The sequence below is a fragment of the Poecilia latipinna genome, unplaced genomic scaffold, assembly GCF_001443285.1.
Source record: "Poecilia latipinna isolate Pla-1442-1.1 unplaced genomic scaffold, P_latipinna-1.0 Scaffold653, whole genome shotgun sequence".
NCBI lineage: Eukaryota > Metazoa > Chordata > Actinopteri > Cyprinodontiformes > Poeciliidae > Poecilia > Poecilia latipinna.
In genome coordinates this window covers 162435-177005 of record NW_015113269.1, presented here as the reverse complement: position 1 = coordinate 177005, position 14571 = coordinate 162435, and the positions used below count along the sequence as shown (strand labels likewise).

The following is a 14571-nucleotide window of genomic DNA, read 5'->3' as shown; positions in this document are numbered from 1 at the left end:
TCCCAGCAGTTTTTGTTTTTGGTTAATATTTTGAAACATCTTCTCGTTTTTGATGACTCCAGTGATTAGTAATCTTGTTCATCTCTCCTGGACAATCCCCCCCACACACACTCTCTGTAAGCCATTTATTTATTTTTTCTCTCTTTAGCCACAGTTTTCAGGGGCCCACATTGTTTCCCCTCTGGTGGATAATCTGATTACATTTCAATTTGCACGTGACTGTCTGGTGGAGGACAGGCTTACTGCTGCATCGTCTGAACACTGGTCAGTGAGGCTATTTAATGGGAAATAAGATCATTATCCCCTGATTTTTTTTTTTTTTTTTTAGCACCAGAAGCAGAAGAAACGAGTAACATTAGGATGTGGAGACAGAGAGCAGATGGAATGGGGAGTGATTGGATTCTTTTATTTTTTTTATTTGTACTGTTGTATGTTATTTCTTGCAGTAGCATAATCTCACTGAAAATGCAAGAAAAATCTGAAATTTAGGAACATTTAGTTGGAGAGAAAAATCCCAGATTATTTTTTTTTATTTTTTTTTTTTATAAAATTCTTTATGCCCAGTTATTGAAACACTTCTAATAAAACAAATATGGAAATACACTTTTTTTTTATTATGGAAATTTTTAAAGTCTGTTAAAGTCTGTAAGTGACTGTTAAACCTTGTCTGTCTTAGGCACTCTTCAAAATGGGAAGCACAAGAAAACATGCCATTCAAAAGCGAGGTGTGTGATTGGTCTTCAAAATTCAGGAAATTATTATTAGAGGGGAAAAAAAGCTACTCATTGAAAAAAATTAAAAAGTTGAAAGCAAATTGAAACATAATGACGGATAAGGATCCATTTTTATCTTGTCGCCACCCACAGACAGCAGGACCATAAGGGAAGTAAAACAAATCCCTAAAGTTCACTTTTAGAGAACAGTTCTGTGTTTTGGAAAACTTAAAACAGCTCTCTCTGCCCCACCATCACGAATGTAAACTTGTGAAGTTAACCAAACGCTGCCAGGAATTTCACTGTAAGACTGTGGCTTGGACAGTTGAGGCGAAGGGTGAATTTTTCAGGAACAAAAACTCAAAGTGGATCTGGGACGACGATGCAGAAAAGCACCTAACACCCACTGTTACGTATGCTGGGGAACATATGTGATGCTGTGGACGAGTCAGTGGTTCTTCTTATTTGAAACTTTGGCCTCTTTGATCAGCTCATGTTCAACGTAGTTCTGATGGACTTTTCATTTTAAAAGTATAAGAATTTAAAATTGCCAAATAAGCAGAGACATAAAATAATCAACGTTCTTCTAAAAACCAACTGAGTCTCCAGAGCTAACGCCTATGGAAAATCTGTGAGATTTTATATCTGACAAAATGTAGCCATATTGGCAAAAGATACTTTATTTCTGAATTTATTAAGTATGTATTACCAGTAAAAGTATTTTTTTTTCTTAAATTTACAGTGTAAGAATATGCCATAAACTGGATATTATTACATATGGCAGCGTATTATGTGTTCCTAATAAGGGTTATACATAAATATGTAAAAATATATTTAGTTCTCTCATATGCAGAAGTAAAAATGCCACCAACCATTTGCTTTCTCAGAATTAGTAATTTGGCATATGAAACAGATGGACAGATCCACTTATTCCTTTAAAGGCCATTTTTATAACTTTATTTCACTTGTGTTGGAAATTGTAAGCAGGTCAGATCACAAATATGGATCTTAATACAATGCAGAAGAAAATCAGCTTTCTGACTTTTCCCTGGCATTAGTATAAATATTCTACCACCAGAAACGACCAGCTAATGGAAGTTCGACATGCGTGTTTATTTACACCGAATCCAAAAGTTATTCACATGGAAAACGGAGGCTGGAGGTGATGCGTCATCGATGATCTTCCTGTGTGGAGCATGAACAGAACACAGACTGTTTCTGATCACGCTGGCTCCCTGATGCGAAAGCAAAAAACCAGCAATAACTTAAACCACTGTAATATTTTTTTGCTGTTTACATTGTTTTTATTGCTATATGTAACTGAAAACGCCTCACTTTTTTTGGTCCTGATTATGTGTTTCAGACAGGAAGATAATTTGTGGTGCACTGCCCCCTACCTCAAATTCCCATTTAAATAAATGATGGCTTCTTTGCAAAGACCCATCCAATGCAAACATGGCATCACTTTAAAATGTTCCCTGACGTGGCGTCCACATGAACTGTTATAACATTGTTAAATCCGAGTCGCTTTAGGAAGCAAGAAGTGTGCATTCGTCTTGGTTCCTCTTGTGAGTAGGTGTTGGCTTTAGACTCTGGGACAAGCTAATCTAGATTTAATCTCAATGAAGACAAGAGAAAATTATCCACTGCATGCATCACCTGCGTAGACCCTTTAAACAGAACCACATACTTGAAAACCAACGAGCTGTCTCTTCGTATCACTTTGTTTTTGTGGGACACCTGAGTGACAATTCGTCAGTTTTGGGAAAATAATTTGGGTTGAAAGAGTGAAAAGCAAACCAGTCTGACAGTAGTTGAGAAATCCTTTCACGAAGGTGAAAATCTGAAAGCCACTTCGATTCATGCGCTCTTTTAGGACTCACTGACAGTTTAAAGGGAGCTTTAAACTGGACTCTTTTCTCTTTAGATCTTTTTTCTTCAGTAACTTAAGAGGTCTGGATTTGATAACATACTTTGTTTCTAAAGAATGTCAGCCACATCTGCACTCCTGGCGGTGGCGCTTCTCGCCTGTTGGAAGTAACCATCCCAGTATGCCACTGAGGCGCTTTCCAGCAGCCTGTACCAGACTAGATAGATAAGAGGCTCTGGTGCAAGGGTAGTCATTTTCATTGCAAGAATTTAAGACATATGATTGTTCTCCTCCCCCACCTTATCCTCTTGTGATTATGATCAATTATCCACTTGTAATTAGAGCCTGGCAGTAACTGAGCTTATGGGTTCTGACACTCTGTGTAATAGCCTGTAATAATGTTGTCAGTCACATTTCATATAGTCCACGCGCACAGGCAGGCTTCCCGTGGAAATTTCTTTTAACGTTTCCATTGTTTAGTGATGAGAATTGCTGACTTTACGAGTAAAATGTGCCGGTTTGATCGATTGAATGGTCATAAATGAACTTTTAGATGAAGCAAAATGATGAGATTCACATTTAATCTGGCTAATCTCAGACCAAAAAAAAAAAAAAAAAATTGCACAAATCACAACATGGTGTTGAGGAGTCCGACCGTTTACTGAGTAAAAAGTGCTCTGGTGGCGTGAAATTAGTCAACGCTGTTGAAGTCTCAATGCCTATCTGTATTTCTCTTTCTGTTTGACTCGTGCCCCGACCTCATTCAGACTCCCGTTTGAGAAACGGAGCAAAGCAAACTGTCTGAAGAGCCACTTCCTGTTGTGTACTTAAGATCCCTGTCATGTGATAGCGTCAGTTGATGGAGGCGTGCGAGGAGGGGAGGGGAGCGGGGAGGGAATAGGGTGGCACTGCTGCTGATCTTGCTGATGTGCACACAACTACCATTCCCCCTCACCTCAGCCATCACCCTGATTGTGTAAAGTGTTGACTCAGCCGCTGTGGCATCAAGACCCTCCAACCCCCCCCCCCCCAGGCCGTGCACCACTAAGGCACAATCACAGAGCCACCGCATAGACCTGAATAGCAGCGGTGCACAACACTAGTTTGAGAGTAGTTTGTCTAAACTCCGTTTTATTGGCTTTGTATGTTTGCTTGGTGTTTATTGGCCGTGTTTTACGTTACCACTGCAAATGTGTGTTTTGACCTACAATGATTCTCAAGTTTTGCTCTTTGATCTACCTAGAATAAAGCAAACAGCTTGCAGATTTTGCCAACAATACATATTTTTGGACCAACTCTCTACGTATTAAAATATCAGATTAGTTTGATTGATTTTGAAGCTAAAGTGACACAGATTTACTAACAATTTTCCCTGTTTTTTTCCTCTTTTGTCTCCTTTCAACTCTGCAGGTCCTGTGGTGGAAATTTCACTGTGACACATGTGTGGAAATACACAATACACTAGAACTAAGGCTAACGGAACCAGAACAAGGAGTACAAAAAGTGTTGTGGATCAGCAGAACCCGAGAAAAATCCCCTTAATCGACAATGGCCATGAGGACCTGAAAAAGAAACTGATATGTTGAGTTTTTACTTGAGCAGTGAGGTACACAGTTCATTGACTTTATTAGTATCTTGAGATCTGAGTGTGGCGTTTTAGCTGACAGGACTGATACAGATATACATCCCTAGATGTACTTCTCTAGATAGCAGTGATTTCCAATGTTTCTGAACCTGTGAACAACCAGGTACAAAAGGGGGTTTCATCCATACCATGAATCCTAGAGACAGTGTAGAGGTGATGGAGACGCAGGAGAAGCTGACTGGCAAAAAAGCCAACACTGAAAAGGAGTTTGAAGGTGAGGATGACAAAATCCCAGAGGCATACAACTGCAACATCTGTGGACGCAGCTTCCCTTTCCTCAGCTCGTTCTCGCAGCACATGAGACGCCACACGGGCGCACGCCCTTATAAATGTCCCTACTGCGACCACAGGGCATCTCAGAAGGGCAACCTCAAAGTCCATATCCGCAGCCACAAACTGGGCACGCTGTCCAGCCACCACTCTAATGAGGACGAAGAGGGCGGAGCAGAGGAGGAGGAGATGAAGGTTTCCGAGGGTCTGGACGGAGGCACCAGTCCAACTAAGAGCAGCTCTGCCTGCAACAAGATGGTCAACGGGGATGTCGGAGAGGAGAGTCGAAGGAAAATGCCTGCACGGAGCATGAAAAGAGAAAAGTCTGTCAGCAACCAGCGGCCGTATTGTTGCCGCCTTTGTGGGTACGAGGCCCTGCGGGAAGACCAGCTCCTGAGCCACATTGAGAAAGTCCACATAACAGCAGACGCAGAAGAGGACACGGTCACGGTTAAGGAAGAGGTCATTACCGAGCCTGATACCGTCCAGCCGCAAAGCGATGGGACGTTCCCCTGCGAGACGTGTGGCCAGGTGTTCAGCCAGGCCTGGTTTCTGAAGTCACACATGAAGAAACACGCTGGAATCCTTGACCACTGCTGCCGAATATGTGGAAGAAGGTTCCGCGAAGCCTGGTTTCTCAAGTCTCATATGAAAACCCACAATACCAGGTCCAGGTCTCGCTCTAAAGCAGATTCGGCAGAGCCTCCCACCACTATAAATGACGTAGCACAGGATCCCGACATAACGACAACTTCTGTTACATCTGTCTATCAGATGTGCTCGAAATGCGGAAACCTTTTCCACAGCAAAGAAAGCCTGAGAGCCCACGATAAAGTTCACAGTCCTAATTGTGGCAGAAAATCCCCAGTTCACTGCAGGTCTACTGATGATGAGGATTCACCAGCTGCGAAGAGACGTCTCCTGGAATACTTTAACCTACAATGCGTTGAGGGAAAGACGCCGGGTGAAGAAGAGGACAGAGAGAAAAGGACTCTTGGTCAAAGGATTCCAGAATTAGATCCAGTTTGCAGCTACCAGGCTTGGCAATTAGCCACTAAAGGAAGAGTTGTGGAGCCAGTGGAGCCAAGTTACAAAGCTTCATATAGCGGAGGGAGCATGGAGGACGAAGCCCTTACCGATGCCGCAGTGGTTTATGAGAAGGAGAACAGCCGTTATGTCTTGCAAGGCCAAGAAAAACGCAGCTCAGGGAGACGCAGCAGCTCAGGGTTGGGAAGCCACACATCTTCAGGCGACAGGACACCGGAGAGCCTCAGCGACTCAGAGTACCGCCCCTCAAGTCGACAGGACAAACGGCGACCGTCCCAGTCTTCTTCCAAAGGCAAAGAGTGCTTCGAGTGTGGCAAGATGTTCCGCAGCCGCCATCAGATGATCGTTCACCAGCGGGTTCATAGGAAGGATGGCGGCAGGGCACCAGCGGGAGACAAGGAAAGAACTGGAAGGGACGATCAGTGGGGACCCACCAGTGACCCGGAGTCCGGTTCCCCAAGCAGACCCAGCACCCCAGGGTATGGAGATTCTCCACCTGCGTCGACGCTTGGAGATCAGGCTTCCGAGATGGGAACCTCAAACTCTGGGGAAATTGCAGGTTAGTCGGTAACTTTTGACTTTTTCGGTTCTCCTTTATACACAACAAATATCCTTTACATTACAGTGGTAGAAAACAGTAACAAGAAAAATAACACTGTCATTACAGATGAATAAAAAGGATTTGCTAGTAAGTACTTGCCTTACGTTATGGCTTCTAGTGCTTTGCATTAGTTGTTGAAACTGGAACAAACTCTGTCAGCAGTTTTAATTGCAGAAAGGACTGTAGACCTCATTAAGTCTCCCATTCGATACCTCTGTCACTCTGATGTAAACAACTAATGATGAAGAATGCTCGGCTTATCAGTCTCTTTGGAGTGGGCACTGGAGCCACCATGTGGTGAAATGTCCAAACTTCATCAGTGTGAGTTACACTTTAAAAAAAAAAGTGCTGTTTAAAAACACTATCAAACAGATAGGACAGCTTCCAGTCCTGCTGGACAGTTTGTTGACATTATTATGTAATATGAACCTGCTGTAAACTTCGCAGCTTAACTGTGGCTCTTCTTCCTGATGGCACTTCAGCAGCACAAAAGGCATTTTTGGAATGCTAATCATTTTTAACGACCTTTGTAGCCTAGTGACACTACGGCGTAAATAGAAAAATAAAGAAGGAAAGACAAAAGAAAACGTAACCATTACTGAAAAATGCTCAACGATGGATTGTAATATATGTTTTTTCTTAATATTTCTGCATAACCTGATGCATTTGTTTATATTAGCAAAGAAACAAAGCGATCGTCTCCACTCTTCCCAGCTGGTGCTGACATTCTAAAATAGCTGCAACATTTCTTCAGGCCCAATTGAGCTGTGTGCTATTTCAGGTCTTCCTGTCTCAGGAAACTAACCCCCCTTCTCTCCCCCTTCAGATCTGTGTGTGAATGTGCTTTTCACTTACTGTTATATCTTTCAGCTACTTAAGCATCCTTTTATGTTGATGTTAAAACAGACTGCTGTGAGAGAGAGTTAGCAACATGAGAGGAAACAAACAAAAGGGGTTGTTGCACTTGGGCATTCCCAGGCAGGGGCATCTCCTTTCTAGTAGTAGGTTGAAGTGTAGATAATTTTTTCTTCTTGGTTTATCTCTGTATGTCTACAAATGTGCACAATGTCCTGATATTCCTATTTGTTTTTGTATTGATGAGTGACATTTTTTAAATGACTTACTCTTGGTATTTTGTAGTTCTGACAAGAACTTGTTTCCTGTCTAAAGAAAACTTTGATTAATGTGGAAAACCATTTTTTTCAATTACAAGGCTGTGAATGCCACCTTGTGGACAATTGAGGGAGCTGCACATCAGAGAAATTGATCAGTTCAATGAAACAGATGTAAACAACAACAAACAAAAAAACAATAGAAATTTCTGCAGAGGATCTTAAAAAACATAATAATAATAATAATAATAATAATAATAATAATAATAATAATAAGAAGAAGAAGAAGAAGAAGAAGAAGAAGACATGTTATTATAATGCTAATAATAATTATAATGGCTGTTATAATAATAGCCAATGTAATTATATTATTATAATTATATTATTATATTTATAATTATTATTATAATGTCATTATCATTATGACTACTAGTCATAATGATAAAAATATAGTAAAAATCCAAAGTCATATCCATCAATATTTATCATCATGCTACAACAAACCTAACAAATGTGTTCATTGTTTGATTTATGCGTTGAACTAGAAACTAATCTTAAGGTGACCTTTAAATCAGATTTTATATTGGGCTACACTGACCCCTGGTGGTTATTTACTATAACTACATCCAGACAAAATTCTGATAAATCTGGAGGATTGTTGCCGGAGTTAGGTGGTATATTAAACATTGTTTAGTTTGTAGTGCCTGATTTTAGTAACTATGTTTTTTTTCCCTTCACAGATGAAAAGCCATATATCTGCAGCCTTTGTGACTTTGTCACCGCAGAGTCACAGGCCTACTTCACCCATGTTCGTGTCCAACACCAGGCTGCCTCCAAAGACAGACCCAGCCCTGTCCCCAGTCCCAGCTCCAGCTCAGACAGAGGGTTCCTCAGCAGTTATCCCAAACTTAAGAAAGCTTTTACTCCAGGGCTAAAAACCTCTCCGAATGCTTATCTCTCTGCTCGTCCTTCTTCATCTGATCCCACCATGATCCCGATGGATTTATGTGTGAGAGCCAATGGGATCAGGGGCGTAGCCTCTATAACTTTAGATAAAAAGAACCTCCCAAGCCATAAGTGCTCCTTCTGCTCTCACTCCACCCGCTACCCAGAGGTGCTCTGGATGCATCAGACAGTGGCTCACCGCATCAACAGCAGTAGCTCCAATCTGGCTCCGAAATGGGCTGTTAAGAACAACTCTAAGACCTCCAGGGACAACTCTTCGTCCTCAAAGAGACGCACCGGGCCTCCACCTGTACTGGAAGGGAAGGAATGTCAGCCGCTCCCTCCGACGGTGCGGAGCCAGCGGACGCGGCCTCCTACCTGCACCAGTGAGGTTGTAAAAAAGAGCAGGCCGGTCAGTCACGCAGTCACCCCGTCATCATCTTCTACGCCTTGTACGCCATCCTCAAGAATCTCTTCATCAGCATCAGGCAAGCAGGTTGGGAGAGTCCCCGTTCGGCCAGTCAGCAGCAGCAGCACCAGTAAACGTATGGAGGACCAAAGTCAGCGCTTCAGACCCAAGGCGGAAATCTATCCCCGTGTCAGCACTCAGGCACCTTCTGGCTCTTCGGAGAAGAACACCGGGAGCCGTTCTCGACTGCCTGCATCAGGCCTCAGCTCTTCCGCAGCAGCCAGGATGGCAGACCGCTACATGATGCCTCAGGAGGGTCTGGGCTTCATGCTGACCAACCAACACAGCCTCTCGGAGTACAGCCGAGCCCGGGGCTCCTCTCATCAACCGCTCCCCAGTTCCCAAATCCACAGTCGGCCAAACCCTTCAAGACCCAACGCCATTAACCACTGTTTGCCCACAACGCACAGCTACGGCATCTCCCAGACACAGGGAGCCGTGGCGCAGGCCTCTTCCTCCCCCTCATCGTCATCGATACCGTCAGAGAGCCGTAGGGATGTGAAGCAAGAGCCGATTGGAGAGACACCAGACATGTCAACCGAGGTCCTGGGCTACCTTAAGAAATACAACCCGCACGATCTGGCTCCTTTCTATCACCACTGGGGTGCGGCCAACTCTCTGATGGACCCCACAGGTAGAAATTACTCATTAATCACACTCTGTTCATACATTTACACCAAATTGTTATGCTTCTACGATGAAAAGCGCTTTCTCACATGAAATTCCCCATCATCAGCTCACACAAAAGTTGCTTCAAGGAGCTGATCTCAGAGAAAATGTCAAGTGTCAGAAGGAATAAAGCAATGTTTACTGAAATTGGATGGCTTGCTTCTGAGCCCTTTCGAACAACAATAGCTGGCAGAAGAAAAATCTATAAAGAGAGTCCGCTACCTTGCTGCTCTGCCCTTCTGGCGAGGAGCCACTCGCGCCGTGCTCAGGCTTTTACAAAAATGTAGATGTGCACGAATGATGAAGCGACACCGCCTCCTGCAGACCTTACCGGTGTATGCGCTTCTCTCTTGCAGCTCCTGTCAACATGATGGAAATGGTGGGTGTAACCAGAAAGGAGCTAAACTCTACCTGGTAGATGCAGTAAAACATACCCTCAGGATAATACCACCACCAACGTGTCTCATGGTGGGTTGGTATTACGAGGTGACGTAGCGATCCATATGTAAGCCCAGATCACTTTTTGAATGCATCGCTTTGACCCACTTGTCCCCCCACATGATATGTGGCAAACTTCAAGCAGAAACTCTCATGACCTTCCTTCAGAAATGACTTTCTTTGATTCTGCCAGCTGAGTTGTGAATCTCCTTCACAGTTCTATCAAGTCAAGGCAGTGGAAAATACCTTACACCATTGACACTTATTTCAGTCACCAATTATGAAACAAGCAATAACCATTTCACTTTGTCAAACACCATCATCAAGCAAATACACATCAAATATGTTGTTCGACGTTCCAATTACTAGGACTCAAATGGAAACTCAGTGGTTCAGTCTTTGCAGTTTTCCGGAAGCTTGTTCCAGATTTATGGTGCATAGAAGCTGAATGCTGCTTCTCCATGCTTGGTTCTGGTTCTGGGGAGGCAGAACCCAGAAGACGTGAGAAGTCTGGAAGGTTGATACAGCAGCAGCAGATCTTTAATGTATTGTGGTGTTAAGCCGTTCAGTGATTTTTTTTTTTTAAACTCCATCCATCTTTATCCCTAGAGGGATTGGGAGGATTTTTTTTTAAACTGATAAAAGTATTTTAAAGTTTATTATTTGAGCTACAGGAAGCCAGTGGAAGGACTTCAGAACTGGGGGGAAGTGTTCTGTCTCGCTAGTTTTAGTGAGAACATGAGCAGTGGTGTTCTGGATCAGCTGCAGCTGTAATCAGTGCAACTAAAGAAACACATGGATGAGTTTCTCTACATCTTGATCATTTAACCCTGGAAAGGTTATTTAGGTGATAGCAGGTGGATTGTGTAACTGTCTTTATGTGACTAAAGGGTTTCCAGCTGTAGTAACTGAAGTCTACTATGAAAATCTCAGGTTGTCTCATCATTTCATTTCCACTCCACAGAAATGTGCGCCTTTGTGTTGTTCCATCACATGAAACCCCCATGAAGCGTGCTGAAGTTCCTGGTTGGACTTGAATGTTCTTGGGTTTAAGATGTAAAAGCAGTAGTAGTGCGTAGATAACATTTGTCTTTTTTTTTTTTCTAACTGTGAAAGACGCGAGAGAACCTTTTCTGCTCTCAGGTCTGCGAGGCATTCACGGACCCCCGCTCCACTGTTCCAGAAAGCTGTCACAAACTGTTTGGGTCACGGCTCTCCACCTGACGAAGAGACTCGCGCAGAGGAAAGCGAACAAACAGAAAAGGGAGGCCAAAAAAAACAACAACAAAAAAAAAAACAAGAGAGATGAGACAGAATAATTACCCCACCAGCTGCTTTGGAAATGGTCATTACTCAACATCCGTAATATTTGCCCAGTTTGGGTTGTGTCTCCGAGGTCAAGCAGGGCTGTACGGAGCCAGGGGTCAGAGACAACAGCCCCAGAGCAGACGTGTGACATCGCTGTCACCCGTCCAGGCGCATATCGTCACCATCTGCCTTAGCCCTTTGAGTCACATGCTATAAAGTGACCTTTTTTGAGCAACTGAGTCTTTCTCCTGTTTCCCTCTGTAGTACATGCCGACATGTACGTGTGTGTGTGTGTGCGTGTGTGTGTGTATGTGTTGGTGCGCTTGTGTTTTCTGTCCAGCTCTGTCTTGTCTTTCATTAGTGCGTCAGTGAGAAGGGCTGGCGGCCCAGAGTAGAAGTGGAGTATCCAGAGGCCAGCAGTCGGGCTGCCAGACACACTCTCTTTCACCTCTTCCACCTCTCTGTCCTCCTTGTTCCTGCTGTGCCCCCTCCCCATTCACACGCTGCCCCCTACCAACACAGAAACATTCATAAACAGCTACTAGGTACTTTTCCAGGTATGCGCACAGGGGCGATCCTCGTCCGCTGGAGGCTTTGGAGGCATTAAGCGCCACAAAGCCTCAGGCTTGTTATCCATCAGCAAGAGAGGTCATAGGAATGTACGTGTGTGTGTTTGTGGGTGCGTGTGTGTCTGTTACGTCCAGAATGTCATTAAATGGATGCGAGAAGTTTAAAATGCCCCATGCGAATGCTGCCTCTGCTTCCAATATTGAAAGCGGACTGGAAATAAGAATCTAGCGTTGGTTGCAGAAATGGAGCTGGTTACACAAAAGGTATCAAAATGGGTTTTGAAAATGCAAAAAAAAAAAAAAGTCCTACTTCATGTTGAAAACCGACTCCTGGAGCCTGTCAGTTCAATGCCAGGCAAAAGTATTGACACAGGTCAGCACAAATTAGTGCACAGCTGCAAACTGGAAGGAAAATGATAGCTTTTAGTGCATGTGTGTTCAGCTCCCTTTACTCCCATAGCTCTAAATAAAATCAGATGCAATCAATTTACCTTCAAATGCTGTGAAATGAGAAAATAAAATCCACCTCTGTTTAATTTAATAGTTCTGTGAAGGCCTCAGAGGTTTTGTAAGGCGTATTCACAACAGCTCTGTTTAGTCCGCTTTAATAGAACTCCGGTTTGTTTGTCTAGAAAGTCCGGTTCATTTGGGGAAGTGTGTATGCGCAATCAAACCAAAAAGCAAAGTCTGGTCCACCTAAAAACCTAGCTCCCATTTCAGTGAATTCATGTGCGAATGTCAAGCAGACAGGATTCCGCTCCAAACACAGGAAGCAAGACTAAAACACAGGGCATTGTGGGTATTTTACAACCAAAATAAACAAAACGCCTAGCAAGAAAAAATTTTTCAGTCTTTTGCCAAGGACTGCTAAAATGTCACACCACTCCGTTTTTGCCTGCATTTCGAGAAGAAGAAAGACTTGCTTATGTCTTCTGCACCAAAAACCATTGAAGGTTTTGATAGCTTTTAGTGCAAAAACCATTGAAGGTTTTTGGTGCAGCGCCACCACAGGTGAGGAGGGAAACTGGTTGCTGAAAGTGTTTGACAGTGCAGTGTGAAAGAGAACCACAATGTTAGAATTTCGGTTCCCAATCGAGCCAAGTCTACCGGACTATCAGGTGTGAAAGCATCCTTAAAGAGCATTGGAGAACAAACGGCACCAGAAGACCAACCTCCTGAGCTTTGTACATGCCAAAATGGAAAGACTATAGCACAACTGCAAACCTGCCGAGAGCGTCAACCTGAACTGACGGGCTGGGAGTAGATAGGTTCATGGTTACTCTGGAGGAGTTGCTGATTTCCCGCAGCTCAGGTGGGAGAATGTCAACTGAACTTAACTGGATGCTATAAGCTAAACTTCTGGTTTGCACTCTTCACCTAGATCAACTCAAGTTTCAAGCAAACATGTTGAGCCTTACAAACTGTACATAACCTCTTACTTTGCATTTTGCATAAAGTTTCTCTCTCAAGTTCCTTCTTCCTTCCTGCTTAAGTCCATTAGCGTGTCCACACATCAGTGTTACTGTCTGCATGTGTGTGTGTGTGAGCGTTAGCGCAACCGACTATGTGCCTCACCCTCTACCAAACACGCACACTCAGTTCTTGAAACACGTACGCATACCGACACACACACACCTGACATGTGACACGCGGGCAGCGGAGCGGGCACATCACAGCCGGGGCGTTTTAATTGCCTGTAATTTATGCAGTGTGTGTGTGTATGTGTGTGTGTTGCTGTCAGCCTCTGAGATGATGCTGTGTGACAGCTGCAGTCCAGCCCCCCGAGCGAGCCGCTCATAATGACACATTAGACATACTAATGATGCCTCCCCGAGTCCATTGCTGATGCTACCTAGGTCCGCTGCATCACCCAGGCTTTTACACGCACACACACACACGCACACACACATTGAGTCCATTACTGACCTTTATGTCTTCATTTGGTTCCTTCAAACATGGTGGACATTGCCTTCCCACTTGTAGCAGTGTTCGGATCGGTTGTAAGTTTACGGTAGCTCCTGATTTTTTTTGGGTTTTTTTGTTCGTTCTCCAAAAAGTGGCATTTTACAACGGAAATTAGGGAAACGCCAGTTTTTTTTTCATGTTGAAAAAAAATATATCTTAAAGTCAGATCCATTGATTCACAAGAACTGATTCTCACAGTGCCTCCCAAAAGTATTCATATATCTAGGCCTGTTGCAGTAAGCAATAAATCAATTAAAACAAGCTCAATCATTTACATTTGCATGATTTATTTATTTTTCTCCTCACTTTCTTTTTACCAAAAACAAAAGTCTTCAGTCCTGTACTTTGGGCTCAACTGGCCCTGTTATTGAACGACAACTGAATTATGAAGTCATAGAGATCATAATTCATTTTATTTAAAATATCTTCCAGTTTCAGTGTTAAATATTTATCAAAATTTACAGTTTATTGATCTGTAAGAATGCATTGTTGCATTCTTATGCCATTGCCGTTATATGACTTGAAAATGGTGTCAAAATAACATTATTGTTTATTGCATAGAATTCTGGGACAATTTATCATTCAGGAAAATGTGTTATTGTGACTGGCCTACATACACCTGTAACGTCTGTAGCTACAACTACACATGTCAGCGTATTTTATTGGGATTTGATGTGATGGACTGGTACAAATGGATACATGGATTTCATTTTATGTTCTTTTTTTCTTTTTACAAAATATCAAAAAAATATCACATGCTCACATCACATCTCCCCTCAGTCAACACTTTTTGCTGCAGCTACAACATCAGATCTAGAGATCTGATTTATCGCCCACCCAAAAGCACACCACACTTTTCAGATTTTTTGGGTTTTTTTTTTTTTTTTTTTTTTTTGGTGCACTACTAAAACATACTTTCCTTTTTTTTTATTATGGTCTATGTTTTTGTC

The 14571-nt window shown here is 43.0% G+C and overlaps 1 protein-coding gene across 4 annotated transcripts in view; it reads left to right on the top strand.

Moving 5' to 3' along the window:
- The window catches only part of LOC106954394 (zinc finger protein 516), a 60340-nt gene that overhangs the window by 32652 nt on the left and 13117 nt on the right, over positions 1–14571 (top strand). For all 4 annotated transcript variants that reach the window (XM_015043861.1, XM_015043862.1, XM_015043859.1 and 1 more), the window contains exons 2-3: positions 3994–6104; positions 7999–9306. In XM_015043861.1, the coding sequence (XP_014899347.1) occupies positions 4358–6104; positions 7999–9306 (3055 nt within the window). In that variant the 5' untranslated portion in view covers positions 3994–4357. The remainder of the gene's footprint in view (positions 1–3993; positions 6105–7998; positions 9307–14571) is intronic.